Source organism: Simochromis diagramma, unplaced genomic scaffold, assembly GCF_900408965.1.
Source record: "Simochromis diagramma unplaced genomic scaffold, fSimDia1.1 OVJJ01000344.1, whole genome shotgun sequence".
In the NCBI taxonomy this organism is placed as follows: domain Eukaryota; kingdom Metazoa; phylum Chordata; class Actinopteri; order Cichliformes; family Cichlidae; genus Simochromis; species Simochromis diagramma.
Window position 1 is genome coordinate 95,259 of NW_024387375.1, and position 9,727 is coordinate 104,985.

General features: G+C 38.7%; 2 protein-coding genes across 2 annotated transcripts; both read right to left on the bottom strand.

Annotated features, from left to right (window-relative positions):
- Positions 1 to 2,607: 2,607 nt before the first annotated feature.
- On the bottom strand, positions 2,608 to 5,472 carry LOC120719896 (extracellular calcium-sensing receptor-like). The gene is made up of 4 exons (XM_040009459.1): positions 5,360 to 5,472; positions 4,881 to 4,992; positions 4,055 to 4,738; positions 2,608 to 3,321 (listed from the first exon to the last, which is right to left on the bottom strand). Exons 1-3 carry the CDS (start codon positions 5,470 to 5,472, stop codon positions 4,190 to 4,192), a joined length of 774 nt encoding a protein of 257 aa, XP_039865393.1. The 3' UTR covers positions 2,608 to 3,321; positions 4,055 to 4,189.
- On the bottom strand, positions 5,421 to 7,941 carry LOC120719897 (extracellular calcium-sensing receptor-like). Its single transcript, XM_040009460.1, has 2 exons — positions 6,768 to 7,941; positions 5,421 to 6,278 (listed from the first exon to the last, which is right to left on the bottom strand). The coding sequence occupies exons 1-2, from the start codon at positions 7,275 to 7,277 to the stop codon at positions 5,565 to 5,567; spliced, it is 1,224 nt and encodes a 407-aa protein (XP_039865394.1). The 5' UTR covers positions 7,278 to 7,941; the 3' UTR covers positions 5,421 to 5,564.
- Between the last annotated feature and the right edge of the window lie 1,786 nt (positions 7,942 to 9,727).

A 9,727-nucleotide genomic window follows, 5' to 3' on the forward strand; every position in this document is an offset into this window, starting at 1 on the left:
ACCGGACATCGGGCAGTAATGTCGCTCTGCAGGTGTGAGGTGTAAGCATCCTATCTGCATAGGTTTCTCGCCTTCATCACTTCCTTCGCGCTACCAGAAATGTCTTGGCTTGGCAGTGCTCCCACTGCAGCTCGGCCCATAATGAACTGAGGGTTCATAGCCTGTCATCCACCTGAATACAGAAAGACATCATGGCACCTAGGGAAGAGGGCAACTCACGCATGGTTAATTCATCCTTTAACTCGTCGTTTACATTTTTCAATAAGGCTGAGGGCTTCTTGACACCAACCAGTATTTTCGGCCAGAATCCAAAAGTCTATAGAGTAATCTGCCATAATTCTCACAGGAGCACTTCTGCAGGCGTAAGATAAGTGAACACTGGGTGAGGAATCCTGCACATTTGTCCAACAGGCGAACAGCTACGGTGTGGGTAAGTAACTTTCCATGGATGAAGGTGGAGTGAGAGGAAGAACGGGCCCCTTGGCTGAAGCAGAATCTTCCTGTGGAGGAGGGAAATAAGGTGGTAATGTGCTTACCAGCGGCGTCTCCTGCGTGACTGCCTAAGGGGGAATGGCAATTTCACCGTGCAGATGTGTGAACATTTGCTCGTGGCGGGACAGCAGCACTTCCTGTGCTGCGAGAGCCTGATGGACTGGATCCTGGTCTACTCAGTCCATGCTGGCTGGATTGTTCTGTCATGGGACAGAACGGACTCAAGCACAGACCAGCTCTAAGAATAAAAGTCAACAATTTATTTACACAAAAACAGCATTTAAATTTACAAAAAGTAATTACACAGGAATGAGGAATGGAATTAATCACAGTAGATGTCTTCCTAAAAGTGCTGTAACTGAGTTTAAGAATGTAATTCACCGACTGTTATCATCTTCAATGTCCTTTATTAACACAGAGCCGGGCAGCTACCTGAACTCTGCTCCAAGAGAGGTCGATTATCTTGTTAATAATTTTACCTGCTCACTACGTATGACTCTAGATACTGTAATTCCTATGAAAAGAGAGCCTCTAATCAGAAGCACTTGACTCCCTGGTATAACTCTCAAAGGTGCACCTTACATCAGATAACTCATAAGTTTGCTGCTTTATAAGAAAGTCCTCCAGAAATCTAGAACAGCTTACTATTCATCACTGATTGAAGAAAATAAGAACACCCCTAGGTTTCTCTTCAGCACTGCAGCCAGGCTGACAAAAAGTCAGAGCGCTGTTGAGCCAACCATTCCTTTAACATTAGCTTGTAATGACTTCGTGAATTTCTTCACAAATAAAATTTTAACCATTAGAGAAAAAATGACTCATAATCATCTCAGAGAGGTAACATTATCTACAGCTACTTTCAGTACCATTGATATTAATTTAGTCTTTTTCTCCAATTGATCTTTGAGTCAATTTTAGTAATTACTTCCTCCAAACCATCAATGTGTCTTTTAGACCCCATTGCTACAAGACTGCTCAAAGAAGTCCTGCCATTAATCAATGCTTGAGTCTTAAATATGATCAACCTATCTCTAATAATAGGCTATGTACCACAGGCCTTCAAGCTTGCAGCATTTAAGCCGATGATCAAAAAGCCATCTCTTTGCCCATCAGACTTAGCTATTATGGGCCAATTTCCAACCTTGTTTTTATATCAAAAATTCTTGAAAGAGTGGTTGTCAAACAGCTAACAGATCATCTGCAGAGGAATGACTAATTTGAAGAGTTTCAGTCAGGTTTCAGAGCTCATCACAGTACAGAAACATCTTTAGTGAAGGTTACAAATGATCGTCTTATGGCCTCTGTCAGTGGACTCATCTCTGTGCTTATCCTGCTAGACCTCAGTGCAGTGTTCAATACTGTTAACCATAATATCTTATTAGAGCGATTGAAATATGCTGTGTAAGTATTACAGGTACTGCGCTGCAGTGGTTTGTATCATATCTATCTAATAGACTCCAATTTGTTCATGCAAATGGAGAGTCCTCTTCACACAGTAGGGTCAATTATGGAGTTCCACATGGTTCTGATTCCGTTTACATTACACGTTTCCCTTAGGCAGTATCATCAGAAAGCATAGATTACATTTTTACTGCTATACTGATGACACTCAACTTTATCTATCCATGAAGTCAGATAACACACACCAATTAGTTAAACTGCAGGAATGTCTTAAAGACATAAAGACGTGGATGACCTTTCTACTTCTAAATTCAGATCAGTCTGAGGTTACTGCACTCGGCCATGAAAACCTAGAAATATTGCATCTAACCAGATTATTACTCTGGATGGCATAACCTTGGCATCCAGTAACACTATGAGGAACCTTGGAGTCATTTTTGACCAGCATATGTCCCTCAATGCAAATATTAAACAAATATGTAGGACTGCTTTCTTCCATTTACTCAATATCTCTAAAATTTGAAATATCCTGTCTGAAAAACTAGTTCATGCATTCATTACGTCTAGACTGGACTAATGTAATTCATTATTATCAGGTTGTCCTAAAACTCCCTGAAAAGCCTTCAGTTAATCCAAAATGCTGCAGCAAGAGTACTGACAAGGACTAGAAAGAGAGAGCATATTTCTCCTGTATTGGCTTCCCTTCATTGGCTCCCTGTTAAATTCAGAATTGAATTCAAAATCCTGCTCCTCACATACAAGGTCTTGAATAATCAGGCCCTTATCTTGATGACCTTATAGTACCCTACCATCCCATTAGAGTACTTCGCTCTTCCACTGCAGGCTTACTTGTTGTTCTTAGAGTGTTTAAAAGTAGAATGGGATGCAGAGCCTTCAGTTTTCAGGCCCCTCTTCTATGGAACCAGCTTCCAGCTGAACGTATTTTAAAACACTATCCAGAATCACAAAGACATTTCACAAAGACATCTCTCATAGGGTATTTTATTTAGCTTCAAATTCAAATGTGAGCATTTTATTAGTTACCCTGAAAAACACTGAAAATATAAATGTTCATCTTTGATATTTTCCAATCATCCCTTTCTTAATATTCCTCTCAGGGTGCAGTAAAATAATGTAACATTTGGGAACAAATATACATAGTAACAATCCAAAACTGGATGCTAAGATAGCAAATATTTCCACTGCCACAGAAAATTTTGCAGGAGAACTGACATAAGCTGGGATGAAAGAAATCCATACAGCCCAGAAAATTAGCATGCTGAAGGAGATGAACTTTGCTTCGTTGAACGTGTCCGGTAGCTTCCGTCCAAAGAATGCCAGGAGAAGACAGACAAAGGCCAATAGGCCAATGTAACCAAGGAGCAGGTAGAATCCAGGAGGCCATGGCTCTTTACACTCCACAACAATCTAAAGATGTTAAACAAGTATGAATACAGGGAGATTTTATATGAATTCTCTCAGAGCCTCTCTCTCGCTTTTTCTATATATACATATATATATATCTATGTACAGATATATATAGACAGATACATATATAGATCAATAACTCAAAAACCTAAACACTGGATAACCAGACCCAGGACCGTGACAATATCTATCTATCTATCTATCTATCTATCTATCTATCTATCTATCTATCTATCTATCTATCTATCTATCGGGAGATACATATATAGATAGATAAATATTGTCACGGTCCTGGGTCTGGTGATCCAGTGTTTAGGTTTTTGAGTTAGGTTATACTTTCTGGATTATGTATTTCTCTTTGTATTGTAATTATAGTTCTCTCTGTTATGTGTTCATCTGTTATTCTTGGTCTCATCGGTGTGTGTTTTCTCATCATTTCCTGTTTTACTTTCACAGTCTGTGTCCTATGTTAATGTTTCTGGTTTTGCGTCTCCCTGGTCTCGTCTGTTAATTAGTGACAGCTGTGTTGTTTTGCTTGGGTCCAGCAATAAAGCTGTGTTCAAGTTATTGTATCTTTGAGTCTGAATTTGGGTCTTTTCCTGCCTGCCTGGACACAGTACATGACAGATATAGATGTAGATATATAGATATTGATATAGATATGAAGATAAAGATAGGGACATTTTTTGATGGTTGATATGATATATCAGTTAAATACAGAAAATATACTCACTTTTCCAGTTAAAGCTTGGTAGTTTGGGTTCCTGAATGGAAAGGGAGGTGCTCCCAACACCCAGCCAGAACAGAGACAAATCTGAGGGGAGGATAGGATGATAGAAGAATACCAAAACACACGTTAAACTTATGTTTAAGTGACAGTGACTGTTCGTCCTACCTGAGGAGCTGTCGTACAGATGATCAGAATCCTCTGCTGAGATGTTCCAAACAGCTTCCAACCCCTGGAACCAGATATGCTAGTCCGGAAAGCCAGGAGGACCACAATGGTCTTAACAAGTAAGCAAGAGAGACACAGGACAAAGCTGATCCCAAATGCTACTTGGCGGAGCCTGCATGTCCACCAAGATGGCTGACCAATGAACACCAAAGAACACAGGAAACAGAGCTTGAGTGACAGAAGAAGCAAGAAACTTATTTCTGAGTTGTTGGCCTTGACAATGGGTGTATTACGGAAACTGTGAAAAATAATTGTGATGATGGATGTCAAGATGAATCCCAACAGGGTGAGTGCAACCAGGATGATACCCATGGTGTCGTAGAAAGAGAGGAATTCTTCTTCCCCTGCAACACATTTCACTTTTTCTTTGTCTGACCAGAAGTACTCAGGACATTTTGTGCACTCAGTAGAACCTTTCGTAACACAAAACATAGATATATGTGTATAAACATTCAGTAACTTCTAATTGCATATCAGCATGTTTTGATGGTTCTGGTTTAAACTGTGCAACTTTAAATTCAATGACCTTCTTTATTGCACTACATAATAATTGATTTAAAAAAAATTAACATAATAAACATATATAGACTACCAGTCTTGTTACTGATCTCTCCATCTGCACAGGGCAAACAGTCAAAGCAGCATTTGGGCTCTCCTCGGCGTGTGGCCTGCCTGCTGCCGGGAGGACATGGAGCACTACACTGAGATACAGGAACCTGAACATGGATCAGAGAAAAGTAAAATAATGGACATAAATATGTTGTATCTGAGAATCTGAGATAGTGTATTAAATTTACTTTAGTTTAAAACATCTTTATTTTAGGTGTCATATCAAATACGTGCAAGATAACTATGATCTACCTGTAACTGTCCTTTTGTCCATACAATACTGTTCTTTATTATCTGCAACTGCTCTCTCTGTGGTGCTGAACCATCATAGGTTCCAACTTTGATAAATCTAGCATAAAGTAGCATAAAATATTTGAAAAAGCAATTAGGTTAATGTTAAATGTTACTACAGTTTATTGTTCACAATTACTTCAACATGCAGTTCATTTCCACCTTTATGTATATATAGCTCACCTGATTTCATCCTTGCTGTCCTTCTGCCAGTTAATAATGTCATAAAGAGGGACTGGCTCTCCATTGTTGTCAAAATACACTTTCTCATCAAACTGGTTATGGAAATTTACCATTTTCAGATGATGAAGAAACTACAGGAAAAGAAAATTAGAAAACCAAAACAAAGAATGTCAAAAAACTACACATGAATCCCATGAATGTTGAATTACATAAATGTTGATTTTAAATATTTTATAATATTTTCAATTACCTGACCATTTGAAAATGAGCTGTGTTTCTCACACAATCCCCCGCTAGGTCCTGCTGAATCGCAGTTCAAAAAAGTGTGCAGAGCATGGGCAACGGCATACACAGCTTTATACACATTGTAGGATATTCGAACCTGAGATACATCACTATAACTGCTGTCAGTGTTTCTCAAATCCTCTGACCCTGTGCATACAGGCTTTTCAAAAGCATATTCACCATCTTTATAAGCTGACATGTTAAATAAACTTTTTTGTCCCACATTAAATCCGACCATATAAAGAGAATTGTTTTGGAAACCTGGGTTGTAACGAAAACTATCATTATCATTAAAATCATCTGCTTCATAGTCTTTGGCTCTTTGGCTTTCAAACTCCAGCTTACAACCAAAATGTTCTTCCCAGAACATATTGAAAAATTCCATTCCTGGTTTGGGAGAGGGTCGGACATTCAAAAGAAACTCTTTCAAGCCTGGGATGCTGACTCCAGGGAAAGTGAAGCCCAGTGTTCCCTTTAGAATGTGGAGAAACTGGGGTGAGGCCAGTCGGCTCGAGGTCACCCAGGCTTCACTGGCTATCCATTGTATCCCTGTCACATTCCTTTGAGCTAGCTGGAAAATCATAGATAAAATAATGCAGCAATTTTCATGAAAACAATTATGAGCATAATGACACTATATATCACTACTTACTTCTAAGAACAGATTTAGGAGCTGCCCTTCTGTAGCAAACACCACCACAACCCGAGCAGTTGAACTCTCCAGCTTATCTGTCATTTCTTGTATTTCAGCCATTGTGGGCGATGTCGGGATGGTGAGATGAAATGCCACACATCCACCTTGCCTTCCAAACTGATTAGAGAATGCCTGGATGCCATAAAGGCTGTAGTCATCCTGAAATTTATATACAGAAAACATTTATAAATCATGTTGCTGTCTAAAGCTGTCTTATTGTAGCATTTAAAAAAGTTTTTATCTCACCGTAGTTCCTATTGTGCCCACCCAGAACCAGCCTAAAAATGTGACCAGCTTTACGAGACCTCTAACTTGAAAGAGATCACTTGGCACAGTTCTTAAGAATGATGGGTACAAATGCTTATCAGTAAGACAGGTACAGGTGGAAAAATAACTCACCTAGAGAGAAAGTGATTTCTTTCTGTATTATTGAGCTAAAACACAAATCAAATACACAACACTATTAAATAAAGTTGTACAGTATATTACCAGTGGTATGTTGAAAGGGCCAAGTGTGTGAGCGACAGCTCTTGTAGGGGAAGAGGATGCAAGACCAATCACAGCAGGCACCGGAGAATAATACAGACATGTGGAAGACTCTTTCGTCTTTATTTCTTCTCTTGTATTTTCATTTAGGTAATATCCAGTGTTTTTAACACTATTTGAAATTTCATTTCTATTTTTCAATGAGGTCATTATTTCTTTTGTAGTTAGTTTTACAGTCTTTAACCCTTCCCCGTTGATACCATTGTATTCAGTATCTTCTGATTTTTCAACTTTACTGTCGACAGTTTTAGAGTGTCTGAGTAACGAAAAAAGAGCCTGCAGGCCGGTGGGGATATGGTCACAGCAGTCTATGATATGGTAGCCTAGTTTAACACCTGGTAACAGACTTGAATTATGGTTAATTTCCTCCACTGCAAACACCATAGTCATCATCCAGCGAAAGGCTCTTTGATAAAAGCTGTAGATAAGAAAAACTCCATAACGTATTTATTCATTTAATAAAACAATATCATTTAAACAGTCTCATAGAAACATGGCAATATGGTCAAAGCTTATACCTTTTTGACTTTTCAGTGTTCTAAGGAAGAAGAAAAAAAAAGCACTATACTACACTCACCTGCTGCATGATGTAATTTGAGGTTTACTGTTGTAGCTGTGCTGTGGCTCAGTGGCAACATAATGCAGAGGGAAAAACCCTCCAATCACAACATCCCCATCAGAGTGCAAGGCTGGGAGCTCACTGCCTCCCAGTTTTACACACTGAGATAAACTAGAATCAACACTTCTCGTTCCCCTGATCTTTAAACCATGCATTGGCTCTGTCATCGCAGCTTCTTCTTTTTCCACAACACCTCCCTCCACACTTAGTGACTTAGTAGTGTTAACATCAACGAAGACAATACAAATCGTATTAAAGAAGACATTAAAAAACACCCAAAGAAAATAACCAACAAGAGTTGAATGCATTATCCACGGTAAACTCATAAAAACTTTGTGCTTAAACCAGTGGTCCTCTAGCATAGTGTATGACACCACAGTGAAGTGTTTTAATATATCTGGTGCTTGTATCATTTTATTGTTTCTTATGAGTCATCATTAGATCACCCAATCACAGCAAAGTGCAACAGGAGAGAGGATAACACTGCTTGAACAAATCGTTAATTTCTTAAATTGAACCACTGCTTTAAATTCAAGTTTGTTAAGCTGTTTTCCTAGAGTCACACACTTTTCATTACAAAACACAGAAAAGAATAATATTTTTTCATTTCCTCTGATATATTATTATTCTCCTTTGTCTGGTCCTAAAAACCACCACAATCCAAGAGCATTATTCATCTCTCCTTATTGCATCTCCAGCAGATGCAGTCCAGCATTCCCACATTATAACTGTTCATCATATGTAGCTATCTCCAGTGTTTGGTCACTCTGCTTCCAGCACATTTATGTTTCTTGTTAGTCAGAAGCTACAATCACCTTACCTTTCCTGTGAATGTAGAGGGGACACTCTGGGGTAATTAAGTAAAACCAGATAACTACAGAATGCCCTGGGTCTGTTGAATTGGCTTTGCAGTACAGACCTCTGCTCACAAAATTTGAAATCCTTAATTATTTTATATTTTTCAGAAAATTCATGCGATGTTGTAGTGAAATATGAATTATTTATGCCTCAGTACTAGCCATGCATGTTTTTTTTTCTGCATTTACACAGTGTTGGAGAGTACATACCAGCGTTACGTATTTAAAATACAAAATATGAGTAATTGTATTCCGTTACAGTTACCGTTTAAAAAGATGATATTTAGAATACAATTACTTTGTTGAAATAAATGGATTACACTGCAGTCTTTTTCTGTTTCATATGTTGGGCTATGCCCTCTCTATTTTTGGTAATTCCACGCCGGTAGAAACCCAAATAAAACACGCATTAAGAGGCTCTAATGCCTGTGTGTCAATCGCAGTCTCAGGCCATGTCACCCCTACTTGCGACCCGCATAATAAAGCGAATAATTTTTTTTTTTTAATTATTGTTTGAAAAGTTTTTTAATATGAAGGCAATAGGCAGAGTATAGAATGTAGCTAAAGAATGTAGCCTCATGGGCAGTGTATTACGATTACGTGCTGCAGGGAGAATGGACTGCCATACCCGTTATGTGCCTGTGAGCGTGAGGGAGGGAGAAAAAGGAGAGTCAAAAAGTACAAGTTGTCACCAACCATAAATGGGAGATGGAAGCATGTAAATATAATAATTACCACTACAGCCAAAGAGTGCCTGACGAGCCCAGTTGTAAGTAAGCTATTAAGACTCGACTGGACATTGTGTTCATTTTTTCCTCCGAAAAAAAATACGTTTTGTTGAAGCAGCCTTTCAACTGCTCTCTCTGTCTCTCGCTAGCAAAGTTGACCCAGACAACAAAGTAGAGCTAGTTTTCGGCTACGAGCCCGTTTTATACGAACGGAATAGTTTTCTATACAAGATCGCTGCAAAAAGTGCAGCTTTACCTAATGTCCACCCTACTGTTACTCATTTTATACTAAGATTTAAAAATCTAGTTGGTATTGGTGTGGCGAGTAGCCTTCAGTAATAGTAATAAACAGCGTTGGGTAAGTTACTTTAAATTAGTAACTTAGTTACATTACTAGTTACTTCTATCAAAAGTAACTCAGTTACTTCAAGGTACTCGTTACTTTCAAAGTAGCTAGTTACTAGGGAAAGTAACGTTGGTTTTACTCAGAATTCTCTTATTAATGTGTTGCTTCCCTAACCGGATACCCAACAAGGATGCCAGTCTTCTAGCTTGCTTACATGTTAGCACTATAAATGGTAAATGGCCTGTATTTGTATAGCGCTTTACTAGTCCCTAAGGACCCCAAAGCGCTTCACA

Bases quoted from the DNA above. Each gene is read 5' to 3' on its own strand.
- LOC120719896 (XM_040009459.1), bottom strand. From the start codon at position 5,472: ATGGTAAATTTCCATAACCAGTTTGATGAGAAAGTGTATTTTGACAAC. The intron at 4,993-5,359 runs GTGAGCTATATA...ATCCATGTTCAG, and splicing joins GACAGCAAGGATGAAATCAG to GTTCCTGTATCTCAGTGTAG. The intron at 4,739-4,880 runs GTAACAAGACTG...ATATGCAATTAG, and splicing joins CTGTGCAGATGGAGAGATCA to AAGTTACTGAATGTTTATAC.
- LOC120719897 (XM_040009460.1), bottom strand. From the start codon at position 7,277: ATGATGACTATGGTGTTTGCAGTGGAGGAAATTAACCATAATTCAAGT. The intron at 6,279-6,767 runs TAATACAGAAAG...AGTGATATATAG, and splicing joins TGATTTGTGTTTTAGCTCAA to TGTCATTATGCTCATAATTG.